We start from the raw sequence: 24,436 nt of genomic DNA on the forward strand, positions 1-24,436 counted from the left end.
CTATTTCAAACTGAATTAGCTATGTTACATCTTACTGGCATACAGAGGATTGATCTTAACTTACAGAAAATTATTGAAAATTTGAGTTTTTCCTCAGTGATCAAATCTGTATCTTTGGAATTACGTGCCAGTTCTTTACAATAGCTTTCAAGCCAATCTTTGGATCACCCAAAATTCACTACTTGGATCTTGTCCAACGCTAACATAATTATCTTCGTGCGTGTGCCTTTTTCTCTCTTCAGTTTATTCTTATGACCTAGATGCAATATTGGCAAAGTGTTGATAGCCTCTCCAGGCTTTATATTCTTATGCTTTGTGGCGTTCTATTCAAATTTCAAACAGGAAGAATATGTACTTTTGTACGCATGGTATCTTCTTGCATTTGAAGCATTATTATGAATACAAAGGCATAATTGGTGCAATAAACAAACAAGGGTCATTTCAACGCCAAAACCAGAATTTGCTTATTGCTTACTGTTCGTATTTTTGTTCCAAATTATGTAGTATTTACAACTATCTACGTTCACGCTAATGTTCTGGCAGCACAGTTTGTTGTCATGACAACTATATAGGTTGTTATTTTAGATTGAGGATGAATGACCCAGTGTGGCTATTGTACAGTCCATCGAGACGTATTTCTCTTGTGAACAAAAATATCAAACCTGCTGAAAATTTGGCCGCGGTGGCTCAGTCGGTAACGTGTCTGACTACCATGCAAAAGGTCCCGGGTTCGATCCCCCGGTCGGTTCAAATCTGGGAACTTTTCTAACGATGGAAGTGGCCCCAGTGCCCACCCAGCGTCGAATAAAATGGGTACCTGGGGGAAACCCTGGGGGGTAAAGGCGGTCAGGGGCGTGATGCTGATCACATCATCCCCACTCATGACCGGATCAAGAAAGTGTGGGGCGTTACCCACACACCCCCTATATGCCTTCATGGCGTGGTGCTATGCACAGGGGAGCACTTTACTTTTTTACCTTTACCTTTGCTGAAAATTTGCAGACTCAACAGCACAATTTGGAGAAAGATGAGGAAAAATTAGCCTGGGGAGGGAGGCAGAGAGGGCATCCCCCAAAGTAAATTTCAGGTATAATTTTCTTCCAGTAAAGTATGACTGGTGTTTTTTAAAGGTGCACTGATTTTGCCAACACCCATGGATGTATGGGTTAACCCTTTCACTGCTGAGGATATACTACTGTGACAGGATGCCCTGTGCTAAATAAATTTTGCTCTTATTAATTCAGTTTAACCGTGCTGCCTTGTGCTGGTTTTGTTTGAAACCAACCAGCCGCAGCCATCCTCTAAAGGGTAATATAATTCTTACCTTAGATGTGTGAGGATCAAATATTATCCAGAATCACCTTGCCTCACTAGCTGTACACCATCAAATGAGACACGAACACAATGAATTCCATACTTAAAGGAAGTGACATCAGAACACATGTCATGTTTCTTTTTTGCATTCACGGTCACTGTCCAAGAATTTCTAATTAGGAACAGTTTTAAATAAAATCTTTCATGGAAGACTGCCAATCGACACTGACTTTTTTGCAATTCTGTTTTTATATAATATGCATTCTTCTCCATGGCCCACGGCATGGGTTCAGTCTCTGGGTTTTCGGCCTGTGTGTATAGTATATAAAAAATAGAGTTGCAAAAAAGCCAGCTTTTTAATGGACTTTTTTACCGATAAAAAGCTGGCTTTTTTAAAAAAAAAAACTTTTTTTTTTTTTTTTACCACTTACAGCTAACCTATTTCACTTGAAGTTACTGTTATGAGTTTACAAGTTTGTAGTGAAATATTTTACAACTAGCTAAAAGAAATTGATATGATGTAGCAGCCAAGAGACAGATATTGGCCAATCCCAGGAGAGACATATTGCATAATGGTTCAGGTAGCTTACCAAGCAGGCCCACCACCTCTATTTTTTAGATTTTTCAACTGTTTGAAAATAATTACATTGTTTCTTGGGGTGTTCCCAATATTTCTTTATTACTTTTGTTCATAAAAACAAATGTAATGTAATTAGGAGGCAAAATGCACTTCTAATTCTAAAGAAACATAACATAAAAACCATTCACAAACCACCTCCGAAGATCAGAAGCCGTAGTTGAGCAGGTTAAGGCATTCACTTGTCTTGAGATCGTTCGCTGCGGGATGGGGTAGGTTCGAATCCGGCTCTGGTCGGAATTTATTCGGCCTACGTATGGCAACCCAGCATCGTGAGGAAATTGGGGAGCTCCGAGCGAGTGAGCGTAATCCGGTCGAGAAGACCTACTATAACGGCTGGGGATACGTCGGGCTGACCCCCCGACTATTCCAATACTGGTTGAAGATCTCCACGCTTAGAGGTGACGAAGGAAAGTGTGGGAGGGAGACCGGCAGTCGGTAGGTATGCCTAGGCCCTTCATGGGCTGTTGCGCAAAGGATTATTATTATTATTATACTACGTAATCCCAAGGATGAGTTAGGACTCAAAACACCAGGAGTCTACCGTATTACCTGCATATATTGGGCAGATGGGTAGGACAATAGAACAGCACTGTAAAGAACATCAAAGCTCCATCAAGTATTTCCACCCTGAAAAGTCGGGACTAGCAGAATATTCAATCAATGAGGGACATAGACCAGATTTCTGTAATCATAGCCAAAACTTCAAACTACTGGGACCGTATTATCATGGAAGCAATACATTTATGAAGAAAAAGACAATCTTAATCACGACACGGGGCTTGAACCGGACCCAGCCTGGTTAACATTAGTTAACCAGAAACTCACATGTAGCAGACACGCCACTCGATTGGTCCGCTGTCTTCGCCAGGATCCCCCCTCCATGAACGTATATACACCGGGTTGACGCTCAGAACTGCACTTCTACCCTGAAGATGAGTGACGTTAGCTCTCGAAAGCTCGGAATCATTTCCACAACTCACCTGGTCGATAGCCCGCGAGAGAATCTGTTCATCATTCGTCGCCAGGAAAGCTTCAAGTCTTACTTAATGAAAGGTTATTCACAAAGAAAGAACCATGCAAACATGCTCTTGACAGACTTAAATCCAGGACCATTGGTGAGAAGATTATGGGTCCAACACTAGAACACTGAGGTGGTTGGTTAAAAGAAAGTAAATTAAATCCATTCTATGGGATTGTTATTTCAAAGACAATGTTTAAATTTATTGACAACAAAAGAACTAGGGCAATTAAAAAATACAATAAAGTCAGATATCTTTATTTAATTTCCTTTACCAGATATGACTTGCCTAACAGCAGTCATTTCATCTTTTGACAGAGGATTTAAATTGAAACCTTCCACGGGAGGCTCAAATTCCAAGTCTCTCAGCTTGTTTACTTTCGGCTTCAAGTTGCTCCTCAGCTTGTTGATTTCAGAATCTAAATTCACCTGGTCTGAAAATACATATAAAGTGCATGCTCAACATTACCATTTGATAGTTACATGAAAAATATTTACACACAATATTTTGAGGCTACAATCCCTTGAAAGAAAAAAAGCCATTATAACTCTACATATGAAAAAACAATCCATAGTTGCACAATGTTGGGGATTCTGCAGCTGAGGGACCTCCCTGTGTGTTCATCCTACGTGACTGCCAGATCAACATAACCAAGCATGCCATTGAAACACCACATGCTTTCTTCTTTGAACACTCGTGTAATCATTACCAGGTTCTCCCTCACAGAGATATTCATAAAATTTAAAGCACACTCACTGTTCCTTTCTCGGAACCATGGCAAAATCGCCACATGACTACAAATGAAAAAAGAGGAGAAATGGTCAACAAGGTTATCCACCTGCATGAAATTTTGTACACTGACTCCCAAGATATGGTAGTAGTAACAATTACCATTGCATCATGCTACTACCGCTGCTGTCCAGAAGGCAACACCAGTTCCAAAAATTTTGGATACCACCTTGTATTGTTTATAACAGTATTAGCCTCATTCTTGTTCAAACATTATGCAAATGAAGTATCAACTTATAGAAATGTTCTTTACCTCTTTCCAGGAGCATTTTGGCCTTCTTCTCAGGTATCTTCACAAACAGGTTCCCCATGGCCATCCACGCCTTCTTTTCTGGCCCTTTTTGAAGTTCCTTGTGGAGAGAGCGAATGGCTTCACGATTAGCATTTCGCCTCTTGTCGAGGCCAATTATTTCCTGTCTATCACAAATAATGTCCTCAGCCAATCCCTCAACCTCCATCAGATACTTCATTGTTTTATCTGAATCTGTTAACAGCGACATGATTCAGGGTGCAAATGCAGGCTGGCCTGTTTAAAAGGGAACAAAACAAACAATGAATGTGATACAGTTAGAGTATATGTAATAAATAAATCAGAAATATCGTAGCTAGGCAAGATAGCTACAGAAAACCAAATTTTATGCAAACTTCATGTTTATTCTGAAATGAATATAAAAACTAATTCTGATGTGTTTTTAAAGGAAGAATTTTAGCCTTTGATGAAATCTAACTACATTTATTTTGCATCGTATTTTAGTTATTATATGCCACTAAGCTCCGCGTCAGGTTACGTTTGCAGCAGGTTTTATGTATTAATCCACGCGAGAACGGATGTCAGAATCATCTGTGCCAGTCTTGCCTGAACCACCGAGCTCTTCGTATTGCAGACAATGAGAGAATCGGCAGTATTGCCAACCCCTTAACATATCAAAACCCGTACATGCATATCAAGCAGAATACATTTTTGCTTCTTTTTGTCTCCTGAACCATACAGTACTTTCTGCGCATATATTATGTAATAAATGTGTCCCTACTTAATATAAATAGCGAAATATCTTTGAAACATGAGGGCATTTGTGTATGTGTCGAGCACGCGCAATAGAAAAAAAACAAAGGTAAAAGTAAACGACAGACCCCTCTTGAATTTAATGAGTTATTGTTTCTCGTTTAGAAAGAAATAAATTTATGAAAATTTTGGTTGCTTCATTCGTAATGCATACGTTACTATAAGATACACGCCCTTCAAGTTTATACTACCAAAAAGCATGATTTGTTATTGGTGATATATACAGGGTGACTGGTAATTAGATGTATTCCCTGAAAGGGGTTAAAGTAGAGACAATTTGCAATATATTTGACCATATGATACCCCGTCTGAAAATTAGTAGTTTTCGAGATAATCGAGTTTCAATTGTTTTTTTAAAAAATGACAATTTTCCACATAAAAAGATGAATTGAGAAAAAACTGCTCATTGTATGGAACTTATTTCAGCGTTTGCTGATAGCTAACAAATAAGTGGTTAGTTGAAAAAAAAGTTTTTCCCAAATAACAATCACATGTAAGTAACGGGTGGGTCTAAACTTACAAGTGATGATAAAAAATTGCACTCTTAGTTTACTTGGCAACGTATTAATAAAAAAAATGGTATGACACGAAGCGTACAAATTACGTAAATTACTTCCTTGATTCATCAGCTATCCAACAAGGTACAAATGTTGCCGACATTCACATTTGTGTACAAGAAATAACACTTGATTCATCTTCATGTGAATGGAATCAATGAACAATACAATTAAAGAACATTACACGTCTTGCTCAAAGTGGGCACCTCCGTTACGAATGCAGGCACGCAGGTTTTTACGGGTCATTTGGTCTCGTAACTCGTGATGTGATGGTGGCCTTGACGTGTTGACCAGCTGTTAAGATCCTCTCCCTGAGCTCTTCTTGCGAGTTTACCGGTGCCTTGTCATGTGGCCTCAAATGTAAAAGTCGCAAGGCGTCAAATCGGGGGATCGAGCCGGCCAGGGAATCGGTCCGCCTCGGCCAATCCATTTCTTTGGGTAATTTTCATCCAGCCACTGTCGCACGCCCAGGTAGAAGTATGGATCTGCGTAATCAACAATCATTTCATCGAGCCATTTTTCCTGCCCCAAATCTTAAATGGCATCACTTATGAACATTTTTTGCGGAACGGGATGGCAATGTTGTTGGAGGATGTGCCTCTAGCTACAAGACGTGACATGATTTACCAGCATGATGACTGCCCAGCTCGATCCCCCGATCGATTTGATGCCTTGCGACTTTTACATTTGGAGCCACATGACAAGGCACCGGTAAACTCGCAAGAAGAGCTCAGGGACAGGATCTTAACAGCTGGTCAACACGTCAAGGCCACCATCACATCACGAGTTACGAGACCAAATGACCCGTAAAAACCTGCGTGCCTGCATTCGTAACGGAGGTGCCCACTTTGAGCAAGACGTGTAATGTTCTTTAATTGTATTGTTCATTGATTCCATTCACATGAAGATGAATCAAGTGTTATTTCTTGTACACAAATGTGAATGTCAGCAACATTTGTACCTTGTTGGAAAGCTGATGAATCAAGGAAGTAATTTGTACGCTTCGTGTCATACCATTTTTTTTATCAATACGTTGCCAAGTAAACTAAGAGTGCAATTTTTTATCATCACTTGTAAGTTTACACCCACCCGTTACTTACATGTGATTGTTATTTGGGAAAAACTTTTTTTCCAACTAACCACTTATTTGTTAGCTATCAGCAAACGCTGAAATAAGTTCCATACAATGAGCAGTTTTTTCTCAATTCAACTTTTTATGTGGAAAATTGTCATTTTTTTCAAAAACAATTGAAACTCTATTATCTCGAAAACTATTAATTTTCGGACGGGGTATCATATGGTCAAATTTATTGCAAATTGTCTCTACTTTAACCCCTTTCAGGGAATACATCTAGGGCCTCCCCCATGGCGCAGTGGTAGCATCATTGCCTTGTAATCAAGGTGTCCCGGGTTCGATACCCGGTGGAGGCACAAGTGGTTCGGATCCCACTTTAAACTGTAGGTCCAGTCCCGATTAGCCTTACTGTGCATAAAGTGGACTTAAAACAGCAACTCAAACCAAGGGAATACATCTAATTACCAGTCACCCTGTATGTATATACAATGTACTGAATTATCTGGTACTATTTCTCTGTTTGGTTTCAATTTATGAATCACTTCACTAAACCAGGAGCCAAATGTTGGTCTGTCCATTTCTTGGTGATAATCACCCTTCCCTTTCTTTGCACGGAACAGTAAACATGCATTTTCATCAAAGTCTTCATTGCCACCAGTGCGTGAAGCAATAAGCCTCCCCTTCCCCCGTCGTCGGTTGCTTCAGCCCTGCTGGTGCTTTTGCACGCTCCCACGGTTGAATCAATGTACGACCCAGGTTAACGCATGCCTCGTTCAAATAATTAATGTTTTTTTTTGTTTTTTTCATGGCGGTATATTGTAATACCACAGAGAATCTTTTGTCATCAAACAACAAACAATAGTTTTCTACTCCTAAACTCAACCGCAAATCATTCAACATCCGAGACAGTTTGTGCGCTCATTGACGGGCAAATCACCTCACGCCCTGTTTTATTTTTGTCTTGTTGCCGTAAGGAGGAATATGTATTTAAAACAACTTGTTTAACTTTGAAGAGCTTTTTCCTTCGGATGATGCTCTAAGTAACACTCGGGCAAAGGCGAGCACTGAACAGGAGACCTCGATTCAGCCATTCCCCCCGCTGTAGAGCACGAATAGCAATGAATCACGATAAATATAGTGGAATGTGCAACACTGATATCACTGATTCCACGTGCTTTGCAACGTATTCAGTCTCACTTGACTCGCTCTTGAGCTTTTGTGTTCCTTCAGCGCTACCGACTACCCAGTTGGCAAATCTGCGGATTCAATTCGTTTGCACAGTGATTGCAACCGATTAAGTCCATACCTGCTAATGGATGTATCATTTTGTGTGTATATTACACATTAAATAACTGTTTTGTTGCAAGTGTGCAGTTGTGTCGGAATGGAACCCGTCTCAGCAGAACTATGTTCTGCGTGCACGTTTGGATCTACATATCCGAAAACCTGCTGCAAACTTAACCTGACGCGAGGCTTATCTATCTCACTATGTTAATCACAATTGCAGAAAATATAATCTACAGCATGATAGAACAAACAAAGAAACAAACAAAAGAAAACCTCAGACTTTTGCAGAGGACCCTTAGCTAGATGACAACACTTAAAATGGTTGAAAACAAATTACCACATTTATGCATGTACACTAGGGTCTAGCAAGAAACACTTGTCGAATTTCAAAAATGGGTAGTGCTTAAAATATGCCTTTCCACTCAGTTACAAGAGAAAAAAAATCTTCATTTCATTACTTCACACCTTACACCTTACAAGAAAGAAGAGTTTTTAATGATGTAATGTTTTTACGTAAATCAGTACGACAAGATTGGCTATGTACTGAGTTGTTACAGAGAATAAACTTTCATGTAACACCTTTTACAGTGAGGAACAGAACACCATTCTACATGCCATTCTCAAGGTTAAACATGCACAAAAACTCTCCAATATTAAGAGTTCAGGAATTGTTTAATGAGTTATTCTTAGTGCATGATTTGGACATATTTTTCGATCCATGTAATGCCAATAGGTGCAAAATTCTGTAAAACATTATATTTTATCGGATTTGTCTGTAAAGGAGTCTTAACAGTATTTATATGTTGTCACACTATCATAAATTTTAACATTATTTTATGTATTAACATTAACATTATTGTTAAGATTTGTGTATATTATTAACATTATCTTTGTGTACATTATGTTCAGCATAAATGGGACTTCGGTCCTGTGATGGACAAATAAAGAAATGAAATGAATACAGTCTTCATTTCTCATTTGAAATTTCCTGGGGCAAATGATAATGCAACCATGCACAATAGAATGGCTTATTAAGTTTTCTGCAGTTCTATGCAAATCATGTATGTGTGATTTAATTTTGGGACTATGTGCAAGCTTTGAAGATGCAATGTACTGAGATAACAACAGCTTCAAATCACTTATAACTTCCTTTTTTTCCAAAGAGATTTGTTGAGAATAATGTACTTTACAATCTGTACAAGTTCACTTTATACTAGTTTGCACACTGTTCATTCATCCATCTTGTAAATGTTCGACAACGGTATATTACAAACTTCTAGAACTATTTGGTGAACTTATAGACCTACAGTGTGTTTCATAAAGGTTTGCCACTTTAAAGGGACTTTAAATTCGTGTTTCAATTCCGTAAAGAAACTGCATGCTTATTCACTGTTCTACAAATAACGGAATACATAAAAAAACATATTTTTTAGCATGAAATGTTACTCACACTTAGACTTGTTTTCAAGATAACGCATAGACTTATAAAACGGGACAACTAGTGACTTTTTAGTAATATGGATGGGATGACATGCCTGAAACGGGACTGTCCAAGTCAAAATGGGACGTATGGCCAGCCTACTGATCACTCATGAAAGATCAGATGTATGCAGCCGAGGTTTGCCCTTAACCCTCCAAGCATGGAAAAAGTATTGCATTAGAACATAGTGCTTTCCTTTGAAGTGGCAACTATAAATTTTAATGTGGAAGACAACCTATATCTCATCATTTGGGAAACTGAATGGATAGGCGAGCCACCATTAACAAGTTCTCTGCCACATGGGTTAACAATGACCGAAACTGGCACACAACAATCATGCCATGTTGCTCATTATGACCAAAACATGTGCCTTGCACTGTTTTCTTAGTGTGCAGTCGTTCATGAGTAAACAATGTTGTGCATAATGCATGACCGACTAGGCATGGGGAGTCAAGTGCACATAAAAGTGTTTTGGCTCTTGTATTTATTACAGGAAAAAAAAAAGCGAAACTCGTAAATTTGCGAAATAAAGTCCAATAACCACTTTGGTGCAGGAGAAAGGAATTGGTGAAACCAACCTGGCAGGGAACATGCTAATATGTCTGATTCCAAGAGAAGAAATCCATCGTACAATAAATTTTGTGTTTGTTGCATTACTTCCTTTGCCTTGTCACACACAAAGTTTAGTGAAGATGCTAAAGCTTACAATGGGAGCATATTTGTCAGTATGTAGGTGGTCCTGCAGAGACGGTTTTATTCATTGGAAACTGAAAAGTAGAGAATTAATGCCAAAGTTTAAAACAAGATTGACTATAGAGCTCAGTCCAAAGAAATCTGTCTCCTTGGATGGAGAAATGGATTCAATGTACAGGGGCCTTCTCGTGGTAATTTACAACCAATAAACTTGCTATAAATAGTAGTGTTAGCAAAGGGGTGTATGCACTGATTTAAATTGATCTTGTAGTGTAAGGTATGTTCTGAACAAATTTCTTTCAAGAAAGAAAGATATGTAAGTGATGTGTGCTACTTGACACATTTCATCCTGAACCACATAGCAGAACTGTATGTATCTTGACCGTGGTTTTCTTTTAGACATGATCGGTTTTATTTCATTAGGTCTGATAGATTTAAATAGTGTTAATAATTTTACAGTTCTTGGTTGGGTTTGCCATTACCATTTGAAAGTGTTCATTTGTTTTTTGAGTGTGTATACAACAGATTTTTTATGAATAAAAACAGTGAAAGTAGACTGAGATAGAGTTTTTTTTTAAAAAAACTCTGTCCACATGTGGGATCAAATATCTCTGTTTTTATGATTTTTCATCCTGAAACATGACTTGCAATTAAGAGGTCCCAGCCAGGTTCAATACACAGTGGAGGCACATAGTAGTTAGGATCCCACTTTAAACTGTAGGTCCAGTCCCGATTAGCCTTCAGGTACATAAAGTGGACTTAAAAAACCAACTCAATTCAATTCAAAACTCATCCTGAAACAAATATATCGAAATCTATCGGTTATCTATTAATTCTCAACAGGGTAAAATCAGTTAAGAGCCCCTGATATAGTACTCAATATGAATTGTTGGCTCATATGTGCAGCCAGATGAATATTAACAGGCAGGCAGTATGCTAATATTTGTTAATCCTTATGTTCCTAAGCTTTCATAGTTCCCGAGATACTTTGTTCATATCTTTATTAGGGAAGACTAGAAGGGATAGAATTAAGGAATGAGGAGATCCATCCGACAGTGGGGGTGGTGAAGCTCCAGGACAGAAATAGATCGGGCCAGGGTCGCAGACTTGTCAAAATAATTGGGGTGGGGGCTCTGATCACTGAAATAAATTAATGAATGACTCGCTTTCTCCCTTTTTTAAGTTTTGGCCTCAGTTTTTGGAATCTGATAAAAGCCTATGAATTCCTCAAAAATATCAAAATTTTTATTCACAGTTCGAATGCAGAATATTAATTGTCCATGGATGGATATGTCACAAGTTTCGTCAACCATAATAGCAAAATATTCCCGACTTTTAATATCTACCACCACAGAGCACAAAACATCTCCCTAATATATCAATGATATCATTCTGAATGTCATGTGAGAGCCATTTGTAGCCCGAACGTCCCATCCACTACCCTAGTTCATGCACATCGTCTTTTGAAACTTTTTTTTTTAGTAAAAATTTTAACAATACTCATAATTACATTCTTAGCATATAGTAATAAGTCATGTGTTTTGCTGTCTCTGGTCATAGACCCCCCAAAGTTGATGGTCTAGAACATTTCAAATGTGTATTTAACCCATTACTGTCCAAATTATTTATTTTTCGAAATTTCTTGTATCCTTTGAAACCCTTTTGTAGTTTGTCTAAAATAATGCCAAAATAATTATTTTTATTTTTTTGACCAATAGTCTTTTAGTTTTAGCATGTCGACAAATGTCGACAGTGAGCACGGATGGCACCATCAATACTGAATAACAAAACCTTAATAAACATGATTATTTTACTAAATATATGGGCAGTTATTACAACGAAATTCCACATATTTTATATTTTTATTGTTTGACATTCAGATTATATTGATACATGAACATATTTACAAGAAATTACAATGCTCATTCATATTTTTACATTTGCAGCGGTGCATAATAAAATTCTATCAATTATTTCTGAATTGAGTTGCTACTTTCGAACCTAACTAAATAAAAACATAATTAAATTTTGGAAATAGAAAACAATGCATACTTTGTGCAAGTGTTGCTGATCTATTTCTGTGTGTGAAATGCCTCTGAACACTGTATATGGCATCCGACATTGTACTTCTTACATTTCTTCCTTGTAGCCTTTCTACAATGTCCACAACGTACTTGCTTGGAAACAGTTTCCAAATGATGTGATGTGCCATCAAATCGCACTTCAGGCAATACTCTGGATGAGACTTTAACGCTTGGCCTTCCTGCTAGTGGACGGTTTTTTACGTACGACTGCATATAATTCCGTACTACATACCTCGTAAATGAGAGCAGATCAAGCCCATCTTCTTTTCCTTTAGCAGTCAGGCGGTAAAGTTTCCATGCGTTGTTCATGGAAACGTTAAGCAGATAACTTATCATTGGCCAATACCACTTCTTGTTCCTGATACTAATCCTGTAGCATGCAATGTTTTGGTCCATGCGGGCAACACCACCCATATAAGTATTGTATAGAGCAACACACGAAGGTTGAGGAACTGAAATATTTTTTGTCCGCATTGCTCCATCGCCTTGCATGTCCCAGAGGTGACGCACCCGAGACAGTTGATGCTACCGTAACGATGTTGTTATCATGGTAGCGTACAAGAGTAATGCCAGTACTTTTGTCTGTTAGTTGATGGTAACTTCCCCGCTCTTTTTTCCTGCTCGAACTAACATCCGGAAGTGGAGCATTTTCTACACGATTTGGGCGAACCGTACCAGTTCCATCGTGACCGTTTGCTTGTAAATATTCCAGCAGACGAATGGAAGTAAAATAGTTGTCAAAAAACAAAGAGAGCCGTGAACGAGCCGAAAGTTTGGATATCAAATCCATGACTACAGAGCCACCTACTCCCAATTCTGGTATTGTATTTCCCGTCGCAGCACCTTGATACGGCTCTCCTTGAATAAGATATCCAAGACGCGTCGACAATGCCCATACTTTGAAACCAAAGCGAATGGGTTTCCCGTGGATGTGCTGTTTGGCGCCATGTCTCCCATAATATGGCACCACTTACTAGTCAATTGAGAGATATGTATCACCTGGATAAAATTGAAGCCAACGCTCATTTATCATAGACCAAACTGGCCTTAGCTTCCCAAAACGATCAACAGCGTCTAGTTTTGAATTGTCACAAAAATGTATGTATCGCAGTATTTCTTCAAACCTATTCCTTGACATTGCTTTCGAAACACCTGCGTGATGTACATCTTCAGATAATTCCCAATACATTCTGGTTCTAGCCATTACATTGTATCCAGAAAGGAATAATATTGCAAAGAAAAGTTTGAGTTCATCCTTGCACAATGTAAATGCAGGTTTTCCCTTCTGTACGGCATACTCAATTGTGGATTGAACTATAAATTCAATAACTTCATCGTCCAAAAACATTTCGAACAATTGTACCTGTGTGAAATCACTTTGAAGAAAGTCGGGCCGTGTGAACTCGATCGAAGGTTTGTCTCCGATGTCACTCTTTTCCCACTTACGAACTTGAGACTTTATTCTCTGATGTGAAGGTATAACTTTTACTCCAGTCTTGATTTGTTTACTCTCGATTTCAACACAACTACCGGGATCTTTGCTTGTTGATGCTTCAGATTTTGGTCGCTTCTGCGGAGGACTTCCAAAATCAAACTGAGGCACATCGGACACTGAAACAGCTGCAACATTATCGCACGCATCATCATCTGGTTCACCCTGTCTCAAATGCACTATTCCCTTATCGGTGATTTTGGAGCAAACCAGCACTGCACCTGTCCGAAGTTGATTACCAGAAAGTTTGTTCATATCTCCAACGGGTTCATCTTCATCACTATCACCATCGCTTAGAAGAACATTCTCAGGAGGCTCGGTGTATACAATTGCATCTAAGATACTAATCCTGTAGAATGCAATTGTCTGTCTCTTCTAATATACAAGCGATCTGCTCTACAGTCAACCTGGAAAAATTATACAACTGATATCGTAACAGAGCCGGTGATGAAAACAGTGGACCCGTCCGTGCTCACTGTCGACAAATGTCGACACTAAATTATAACGACGTACGTAGAAAATGATAACAACCATTCAACGAAAGTGAACATAGCGTAAATATAACCAACATGTGCTATTTATGCACACATAAAAATAACCTAATTAAGATTTAGGATAATACGATAAAACATACCTATTGCTAGCAGCCATAGTGCACGATGCAAACACAATGCAAACACGTGTGAACAACAATGACTCCCCAAGCTCTGTGGAGGGAAACTGAAGGTCACTCTGCTGCAGTCGCTGAAGTAGTTGCCAACTCATCCACGAAAGTTATTGTTGTAAACAAATATCACAAAACCCATGAGAAAAAAATTATACTAAATTATTAAATTTTATGTCGGCAAATGTCGACAGTGGGCAGTAATGGGTTAAAGTTAAGTTCATGTGGCACAATTCAGAGTAAACTTTACAAGAGAAGCAAAATAATACATTAGATCCTCTTAAGCAAAATTATTTGGGGGCTCTGCCCCTATATCGTTAACATTGGGGGGCTCGAGCCCCCCAAGCCCCATGCAGTCGGCGCTTAACACAAGATGTTTTGGACACATGAAGAGGATGGGTGCAGAAAGACTACCAGTAAGAGCTTATAATGCACAAGGAGTGGGAGTACGACCAAAGGGGAGACCAAGGTGTTGGTGGAAAGAGCAGATAGTGGAGAGTGTTAGAGAAGAGGACAAGATTGGAACACCATGGAAACAGAGGAATGGTGAAAGACAGAAGAAAATGGAGAGGCTTGACTTCTATACCGACCCAGCCAGAGGCAGCAAATGGCGAAGGATGATGATATTTAGTGTCCTAAAGGTGCATTTAAATGCACAAATCAACTAATGCTTACAACACTTACACCACATGGAGTCAAATACCTTTTTCATCATGAACATATTCAAATTTGTTACTTACTTATATCAATTAAAGTCCAACTCGTTTCTCAGTGCACGCTCCTTCTGCCTTGCTCTCCTTCTTGTCTTTTCTAGTTCTCTTCTGTTCAGTGTTCTTTGTCGCTCAACCCTGCTATGAGATTCAGAACTCCTCTGAACTGCACTCAAGTCGAACGGTTTGAAATGAGTGACTCGTGCTGGTGGTTGAGCTATTCCAAGACCTTTACGATCTTGTTTCAAAGTCGTTTTGGGAGGAAACTTACATCCAGAACCTTCTGGACCGAGTCCTTTGTCCTTATCCCAGCCTTCCTTCAAAAGTATCTGAAATCCTTTGTTACTCTCAGGGATTCCGTACACGGTCGAGATCTTTTTGGGTCCAGAATTGAAAAGATGCAATGTTGAAGTGATATGTTGCTCTTTTGTAGTTTCACAAAATGTTTTCTTACAAGTTTCACAGTGAAAGTTTGTTTTCAAAACAGAACCCGGTACATCCTTCTTTTCACACGAAACTTCTTTATTTTCACAAGGAACTTTATTTTCACACCATTTATGTATTGTGGTGATAATTTCTGTTTTGCCTTTCAACTTGGCCAAACTCAGGGCACTATCACCCTTATTGCTCACAACACTTAGATCAGCACCACTTTTCAACAAAAGAAACACGACATCTTTAGCCCCGGCACAACATGCACACATCAATGGTGTCCAACCATATGCATCTCTCTGATTTACATCACAACCTTCAGAAAGCAAAACAGAAACTTGTTTCACATCATTCTGTTCACAATAATTCATGAAACGACTAAAGCTCACTGTTTGTCTCTCTCCTTGCTTCAGATCAATTTTATTTTGTGCAACAGGTTGTTTATTAGCCTTCCCAGAAACACTGTTGTTTATTTTCCCATCATTAACAACATCTTCATATGCTTTCTTTGCTTCATGCCCACTTACGTTTGGAATTTTCCAGACATTTTCTGGTTTTGATGTAGATGGCTCAGTGGTTGTCTCGCGGACAAAATTCTTCCACTCAAAATCTACAGTTGCCAATGATTTCCAGTTGGGATGAGAGCACATCCTGGAAACAATTAAACAGCACAATTTAGGGATTGCAAAATACCAGTATGTTATTACAGCTAATTTCCAATAGATTATGGTCTTAAAAGTTGTGTTTGGTTGCTAAAGAGTACGTATTTGTGCAAGCCCAATTTATGCTCTGATAAGATAATCAGGAATTCACCTAAAACACACAGTAGAATCTAGGCCATGCCCCTCTACCGGGACCCTTTTATCACAAGACAGTACGAGAGCCACTATTTATATTTTGAGCTTGGCAACACTGATTGAAGTTAGGCACGATTTGACGTTTGAACGGAATTGTCTGGCATTATTGACCATAACGTACTTCAAATGTTTTGTCAATAGCTTCATTTGTGTTGTTTATGTTGCCTTGGAGATTGCGCGACAACAATAAAATGGAATTAACTCGGGAACATTTTCGTGCGATGATTTTTTACGATTTTCGACGTGGATTATCAAGACAAGAGTGCATCGATCAACTTACTTCCACATTTGGTGATGAAGCCCCATCCTTTGCCACTGTGAAACGCTGGTATAACGAATTTAATCGTGGCCGCCATTCGCTCACCGACGAGATTCGCGAAGGTCATCCAAAATCAGTAGTTGTTCAAGAAAACATTGATGCTGTGCAAAACCTAATACTGCAAGATCATCTTGTGACATACTGTGAGATTGAGGCAACCATAGGCATTAGTTCCACCAGCATATATAAAATATTACATGATCATTTAGCTGTGAGAAAGGTATGTTCTCGTTGGATCCCACACAATTTGACAAAAACTCAAAAAGACGCTCGCGTCAATTGGTGCAAACAAATGTTCAATAAATACAATCGTGGTGCTTCAAAAGACGTACATAAGATTGTAACAGATGACGAATCATGGATATATGCATATGAGCCGGAACGTAAACAGCAGTCGACTGTATGGGTGTTTCAAGATGAACCCAATCCAACAAAAGTTGTTCGCGCTCGAAGCACATTGAAACAAATGGTCGCCTGTTTTTTCCGGAAAACTGGTCATGTGGCAACTTTGCCTTTAGAGGAACGTAGAACGGTCAACTCTGAATGGTACACAACAATGTTTGCCAGAGATCTTCGGTCAAATACGGAAAACAAACAAACGCCGTCGGATCATTCTTCATCAAGACAATGCCAGCTGTCACACATCTCGTCTAACAACCGACTTTACGAACAGTCAAAAAATCGAATTGATGGGTCATCTGCCGTACAGTCCTGATTTGGCACCCAATGACCTATTCTTGTTCCCGAATGTCAAGAATAAATTGCGTGGACAACGATTTTCGTCGGCGGAAGACGCCGTTGATGCGTTCAAAAACCATATTATGGAGGTGTCTCAAGAAGATTGGAAAAACTGCTTTGACAAATGGTTCGAACGAATGCAAAAGTGTATTGACCATAAAGGAGAATACTTCGAAAAACAATAAAGCAGTTTTTAATGCCAAATTCCTGTTTTTTCATTGTTAGGCTCAAAATATAAATAGTGACCCTCGTATTACCTGATATCAGGGAGGCTTGGTTACACAAATTTGGGCAAAGATTCATACAGGTGTTCTCAGGTTACCAGCCAGGTTAAATCGATGTTAGCTTCCGTTTTGAGTGCATACATTGCTCTCATCTTCAGGCTGGCTGGTAACCCGAGAACACCTGTTCGAATCACGTCGCCAGGAAAGCTACAATTCATATTGTGCAAAGATATTACTTGAGCAGTAAATCTTTTGATTGTTGTCAGTGAGCGTGTGTGTGCATGTGGGACGGGCTACAGAACTTTGACCATCTTGCATAAGTGAAACATGACATATTTGATAGAATAGTGTTCTAAGAAGTAGTCATATAGCTAACAGTTCAAAGTAGGAATTAGCTAAAAGAAAAAAAAATCATTTTGCACATTAGAATGAAACATAACTGCAATGACTGGTAAGACTTCATTACTTGGCAGGATCTAAGCCACACTGAGAAAAGTTACTCAAGCTTAAAGTTAACACATCAATAATATGTCAGAGAATCAAGTGGCATAGGTTGTAAAAAAAAATGTAAAGGTACTTCTTGCACAGCGTAGAGTTATTTAAGCAAAAGCAACAATTAACCAACACATGATTGCCATTTTTCACCCCCTCATAAAAATTTTGTAAAAAAAATAAAATTTGCAGGACACTGTGAACCTTTACATTATTTTATGTCCGAAATTCCGATTATTTAATTCCAAACCAATCATAGTACACATGCATTTTTAAATGGTTTGGTTTCTATTTATGTCTGTTAACACATAATTCATCTGCTTAATGATTACTTACTGCATATTTTCTGGAAAATTAAATTTTCCTTATGTGCATATTTGCTTGCTTGTAGGCATTCGGTTACAGTTATCTTGGATACAGACTGCTGCTGCTACTACGACATCACACGACATTAGGTGAGAATGGGTATTATGTCCCTAAGTGCTTCACATGATTACTGATAACTGGTCTCAAGCATGAAACCTGCCTCAATTGTCGCATGATAATGTAGCAGTCCTCCATGTCTGAGACAAGCTGCTTGCAGGGAATTGAGAATGCTCACATAAGTTACTTTTATCATCATAATTTCTCTAGCAAATAATAATTTATCAAACTACAGCTGCACCAATTATTTTTTCCATGCTTCAAAGTCACTTCCACATTCATTTTCAGTACCTTAATCTCCTTCCAAATGCTCCTATAAAACTTGTGAAAATCATTAAACATTCAGACCATTAACCATCTTGCAACTGTCTACATATTTCCTGAAGTGTTCTTAAGCTGAATTTATTGTTACATGATTTTTACATCCTATACTGTACTGAATTTAATGCTGGGAATTATATCTTTGAAGCTTCAAATATTAATCAGTAAATGGTAACAGTTCTGCATGTTCAAGATGTTTAATGATTTTTGCAAGTTTTATAGGATGATTAGGAAGTGTTTTAGAGTACTGCAAATGATTGTGGAAGTCATGGGAAAACTAATTAGCACAGCTAACAGCTTGGCAAGAATTTACAATACCGGATCCTTCAGTAATTTCTATGCTACTGCTTATACTCACGAAATAATTAGTCGCGATGATTTATCTGAGGTTAACATGTTGGGGTGAGGTGTAGAAATTGTTCACGTATTGAAGTTGTAAAATAAGCTTTTCTATTCTCGCAATGATTCTCCGTATACAAGTATGGGAATCATATTTGTTGATATTGTTGATAGGGTGGCCACGGTGGCTCAGTCGGTAATGCATCTGACTACCATGCTAAAGGTTCTGGGTTCGATCCCCGGCCGGTTCAAATCCGGGAACTTTTCTAACGATGGAAGCGGCCCCGGCGCCCACCCAGCGTCGAATAACATGGGTACCACAGCACTCATGATCGGATCAAGAAAGTGTGGGGCGTTACCCCCACACCCCCTATACACCTTCATGGCGTGGTGCTATGCACAGGGGAGCACTTTACTTTACTTTTATTTGTTGATATGAGCAATTGACGTTCGCAATTAGTTACGCTGTCTACAGCGTTGCCACACTGTTGATTTCATACTTGAAGAGCATGAATCGTGTAAGAATTGTGGAAGAGAAGAGTAAAAAGGTTGTTAAAGTTGTACATATTGTTAGGTGGTGTGTGCAGGAGGATGGCCATGGGCTAATCAACAAACTTATGAATTTTGGTATTTTGCCCAAAGAAGGTGCTTACATGTGTCCACAGCAGCACGTTCTAAACTTGAGCAAGGACAGTGCGTGTATTGATCAGCATGTGGAATGTGGACTGATTTGATTACAGGTAAGTTTGGTAACAATGTATCGATCGTAAAATTGCAGGATACGAAAATGCCATCTTCAATGAAGAATGTTTGCCGTTCAAGTGCTACGAAAACAAGATTTTTTATCGGTTCGTTATCACAATTAGCGCAAAACCATTCACAGATAGCCCCACTGACCATTCTCAGTAAGGTAAGGTTAGGTTAGTTAAAATTTGGGGTCGTAAAACCATGCACGGGTAGCCCCACAAACCATTGACGGATAGCCCCACGAACCATTCATGGTAAGGTTAGGTTAGGTTAGGCAAGCATAGTTAAAATTTGGGGTCAGGAATATATATTTTGTTCCTTAAGTATTCGAAATGCAAAATCTTGCGATAAATAATGAGCAATCGTGCATTGTCGGTTGTGATCACCCCTTTATTTTGCAATTTCTACACGTGACCCCCAAAATTTTATCTTTAAATTCGTGATTAGGAGGCCTCAATTAGTGAGTATGCGAAATATTACAAAAAATCGGGGAGGGGTCTGGTATTGTAAATTTGCTCCAAAAGCTTCACTAAGAATTACCAGAGAAACTGATTTATAAAGCAGCTTATGTGAACATCCGACCTTAATTTACGAGTCACCTCAGACACAAGAGCACCGCAAAATTTATATGTGAGCCTTGATATCACGTAATCAGGTGTTTGAAGCATTATGGATGCTATTTAATGCTAAGAGCAATAAACCTGCCCCGCTTGATCTAATAATGAAAGTATTTAGGGATATAATAATCCTTTGCACCTCACATCACAGGATATAGTAGCAGAAGCAGTCCACATCTAAGACGTGTACTGTATCTTTCACAATAACCTCGTCAGGCCCCACCATTCATTCTCACACACCGTGTATATCTAATCATATGTAATATATGTTTAAATTACAAATCTTAATTATGTATTCCACTTTGAAATGTCATGCACTACTGATGTACCTACTTGTACAAAAGTGTGGTCCTTGGATGCAAACAAATCAAATCACGAATAGCTACTAGCAAACAAATACGCAGATAGGAAAATACAAAACGGGAAAGTCATTATCCAGAAACCAAGCAGTAAATATTGCGTGCGTACCATAATTAGTTCGCTGGGCCCAATAAATTTTCTTTGTCCTGTACACTTTTGCAAAAATCATCCAGTATACGATAGTCGAGCCCTACTTGTCACGAAGAGTTTGGTTTCTAATCTTGGCCAGGGAATGAGTGTTTTATTTTGTTTGTCTTTTCACCTAACAGTAATTCAGTTCGTCGTCGTGATGAACCTAATGAGATAGACAAGCGGCATTCAACAACAAACTATTAAGTCGCTAATAATCGGGGAACATGTATAGCTATATGTAAATCAGACCTCTTTCTGCGGGAAAAAAAAATAGTATAAAATGTCATTACACATGGAGCTTCTTCGGATTTTATTTCATAAGTAAGTTCCACACATTTAAGAAACAAGTTACAGATAAGAAGAAATGAACACAAGTAATAAATTACCGTGATTTATCTATGACCGTGCACAAGTTCACAAACGTGAGCCAAATGAATGAACTAGCAAAGACGCTGTATACAAAAAGATTGTCTTTGCTGTATCAAAACATAAACAAATTAGGGGTAGACTCCGTAATTCAAAAGCACACTCGCTTAAAAATTATAATTGCTACTCAAAGCTCTTTCAGATATTTTCGTTCATATCTATTTTGGGGTCTGTTGGAAATAAAATCATAGAGAAGATAATTTTATAAAATTATCTTCTCTGTGATAAAATCTCTTAGAATGTACATTTCTTGGAACGAATTACGTTCCTATGGCAACCACAATAAACAAGTATGGAACTGTCAGGAAGTATACTTGAAGAAACAGAAAAGCAAACAATATATGATGTCGTTCGTAATAAGCTTCGATATACTAAAAGAGTAAGTATTTTTCTCTGTATAATGCATGTTATTATTTGATCGCAAAATATATGTGCGAAATACCAGGAGACAACAAACATTTTACACGTACTTACTTATTCTCCATATGGGAGGGATGTGAGATCATTATTTGGGTACATAAGGGTACATACTGAGCGAAAATGACCATGAAATGGGCATTCCTTAAAAACTTCAGAAATTTATCCCATGTGTGGTGTTTTTTTCTTCATAATTCACGTCTATTTTCTATACCTCACAGGCAGCGGCGGCGCTAGGATTAATCATCTAGGGGTAAGTAATTAAAATGTTGGGCGTGCGATGGTGAAAATAAAGAAAACATGATATGCATGCATTGATGTCATTGATTGATTTGCTTTATTTTACCTCGCTTTTTGTGCCACTTCTAGCTAACATGCGAAGAGAGAGAACAGCGTACGCTGAACCATGGCTGAACCTCGCCCGTTCAATAAAGATATGTTATTATTATTATTATTATTATTATAAGATGGGGATGAGTGATATGATGTAATACATGAAGGGACATTCACACACAACCACCCATGCCCAGGCTGGGATTCGAACCCGGGACCCTTGGCGTCGTAGTGCGATGTGCCAACTACTCCGCCACAGGAACCGGCTAGTAGCCCTATATGAAATACCGATCAACAGTTAGTACGCTTCTATGAAAATATGCCAATTAAACTGAAAATTATACTACTAACTTTATTAAGTTTTTGTGCGAGTAGTATAATTGGCTATACAACCAGCTCCACTTATAAGTGTAGAAAAGAAGAGGTCATATAATTAAACAGCCCGATTTGCCCACACTTAAAATTATGCCAAGATCCTCTTATTCCCCAATTCTTCAAGTGTGATATGCTCTTAATTCTCAAGAATTTTGAATCCTAGTGTAGAAAAGAAGAGTTCATATGCCCCGATTTGCCCACACTTAAAATTATGCCAAGATGCCCTTATTCCCCAATTCTTCAAGTGTGATATGCTCTTAATTCTCAAGAATTTTGAATCCTAGTGTAGAAAAGAAGAGTTCATATGCCCCGATTTGCCCACACTTAAAACAATGTCAAGGGGGGGCATATAGCCCAATCGGCCATGTGTGTACATATTTAAATCTAAAGAATTTTGAATTCTAGTGTAGAACTCCCCTCAGACAGATTTGCCTATGTGTGTAAAAGCTACATCTCTCAGTTTGTTGTCCATAAACTTGTCAAAAATATGCCCCTTCTTGATATTGTTTTGGCTACACTTAAAACTAGTGTAAAAATGCTCATAAGAGCTTTTGCATTCACGTCAATACAATACAAGGGGCAGGCGTGCAAACTGCTTGCATGTTTTTTCTAATCTTTTGATCAGTTCCATGTCCCGGCAGGCAATTAATTAAGCAGGCCTGGGAGATTTATATGCGTGCATGCATGAGATAAAATCTACATTGTACCCTTTCAGGGAAAATTCCCCCCCCCCCCGTACATGCCTTCATGTTATTGACTCCAAGGGAAATTCTCAGTAATGAGAATATTGGCCCCTTGCATGTTGTCAGACAAGCCAGAGCACAATTCTGGTCTTGTCTTGTTGTGTTAATATAAACCCTAGCGGGACTTACAGAATATACATTTGCACAATTTGAAAGTCCAACTTTGAATTGTATTTAGCTGATATAGAGCTATGAGCTCTGGGTTCTCAATAAAATGTGGACATAGTCCCATGGCTTATTGCCTTGTAAACAGGAGGCTCGGGTTTGAATCCTGATAAAATGTAATGCCTCCCCTGATGGCAAAGTGTTAATATTGGTGCCTTGTAAACAAGAGGCTCGGGTTTGAGGCCTGACAAAATGTGTAAGATTGAAATACATGTGGCAGAATAATATCCCCACACGTGATATTTTGAGAATATTTATTGCTAGCTGATATACAGCTGAGGTTTGAAACCTGGTAAAGTGTGTTGTACAACAGCATAAAAGAACAAAACTACTCTATATTGGGGATCACCAGAGCATAGTTATTGCTGTTGTTTGGGTATAAAAGCACTAGCTCAGCCACTCACTGCTGTTATAATTGTTTCGGCATATTGCCCATATATAAACAAACAACAAAAATGCCAAATCAAAAATATTGCAATCAGTGTAATAAAAATATATCTAGTTCTAATTGGTCTAGGCACCGGCATATTTGTGACTCTAAGAAATGCAGAAAAACCACAAAAATGTGTCCAAGATGCCATAAAATATTAAGCAAGGCATATTACAAATGGCACAAGTGTAATTCTTGTGTACAGTCATCAACATTGCCCCCACAACCATCTACATCTGGTCTGAAAAGGAAGCATGAAGCACCTGTTAATGCTAGAGCAGCAAAGCAGCCACGCTATGCAGCACCTATCCATAGCAGTTTTAATGGCCAATTAAGAGATTATCAGTTTGTATCAGAGCCAAGATGTGGTATTAAGAATTTTTTGAACAGTATAAATCCTGATGGGCAGGCAATTCTAAATGCACAAAATGGCTCTTATAAGCTGTCCCTCAAATTGTTTACACAATATAAGAAGCCAAATGGCACAAAATTTACACAGCCCCACATAACAGAAACTGTACCTGTATATTCAAATGCAAATTCAGACAAAATAATAAGCAGTTTGATAGATCAATTGAATATTAAACACTCTGAATTTGCTGCAAAAGAGTCTGGATGGAGCCTATGCGGATCTTCACACAAGTTATATGTTAATATTTCTGAATTCAGCCCATTACAA

At 38.6% G+C, this 24,436-nt stretch overlaps 2 protein-coding genes across 9 annotated transcripts in view; one reads left to right on the forward strand and one right to left on the reverse strand.

The window, feature by feature from the left end:
* Positions 1 to 3,219: 3,219 nt before the first annotated feature.
* Positions 3,220 to 21,390, reverse strand: LOC145998600 (p53 and DNA damage-regulated protein 1-like). 5 transcript variants are annotated; one of them, XM_083135045.1, is made up of 3 exons: positions 21,255 to 21,339; positions 4,016 to 4,288; positions 3,220 to 3,406 (listed from the first exon to the last, which is right to left on the reverse strand). In XM_083135045.1, exons 2-3 carry the CDS (start codon positions 4,260 to 4,262, stop codon positions 3,234 to 3,236), a joined length of 420 nt encoding a protein of 139 aa, XP_082991171.1. In that variant the 5' UTR covers positions 4,263 to 4,288; positions 21,255 to 21,339; the 3' UTR covers positions 3,220 to 3,233. The 5 variants fall into 5 exon arrangements, with proteins under 5 accessions (XP_082991171.1, XP_082991172.1, XP_082991169.1 ...); XM_083135046.1 differs by lacking the exon at positions 21,255 to 21,339 and adding an exon at positions 15,827 to 15,946; XM_083135043.1 differs by lacking the exon at positions 21,255 to 21,339 and adding an exon at positions 14,898 to 15,038.
* Positions 21,391 to 21,555: 165 nt separating this feature from the next.
* The window catches only part of LOC145998601 (testis-expressed protein 47-like), a 31,435-nt gene continuing 28,554 nt past the window's right edge, over positions 21,556 to 24,436 (forward strand). For 2 of the 4 annotated variants that reach the window (XM_083135047.1, XM_083135050.1), the window contains exon 1: positions 21,556 to 21,673. In XM_083135047.1, coding sequence (XP_082991173.1) covers positions 21,587 to 21,673 — 87 coding nt within the window. In that variant the 5' untranslated portion in view covers positions 21,556 to 21,586. Of the gene's footprint in view, positions 21,674 to 22,263; positions 22,346 to 24,436 lie in introns of those variants that run through there. The other 2 variants (XM_083135048.1, XM_083135049.1) reach the window with 2 other exon arrangements.

The sequence above is a fragment of the Lepisma saccharinum genome, chromosome 14 (genome assembly GCF_977018435.1).
Source record: "Lepisma saccharinum chromosome 14, izLepSacc3.1, whole genome shotgun sequence".
In the NCBI taxonomy this organism is placed as follows: Eukaryota; Metazoa; Arthropoda; class Insecta; order Zygentoma; family Lepismatidae; genus Lepisma; species Lepisma saccharinum.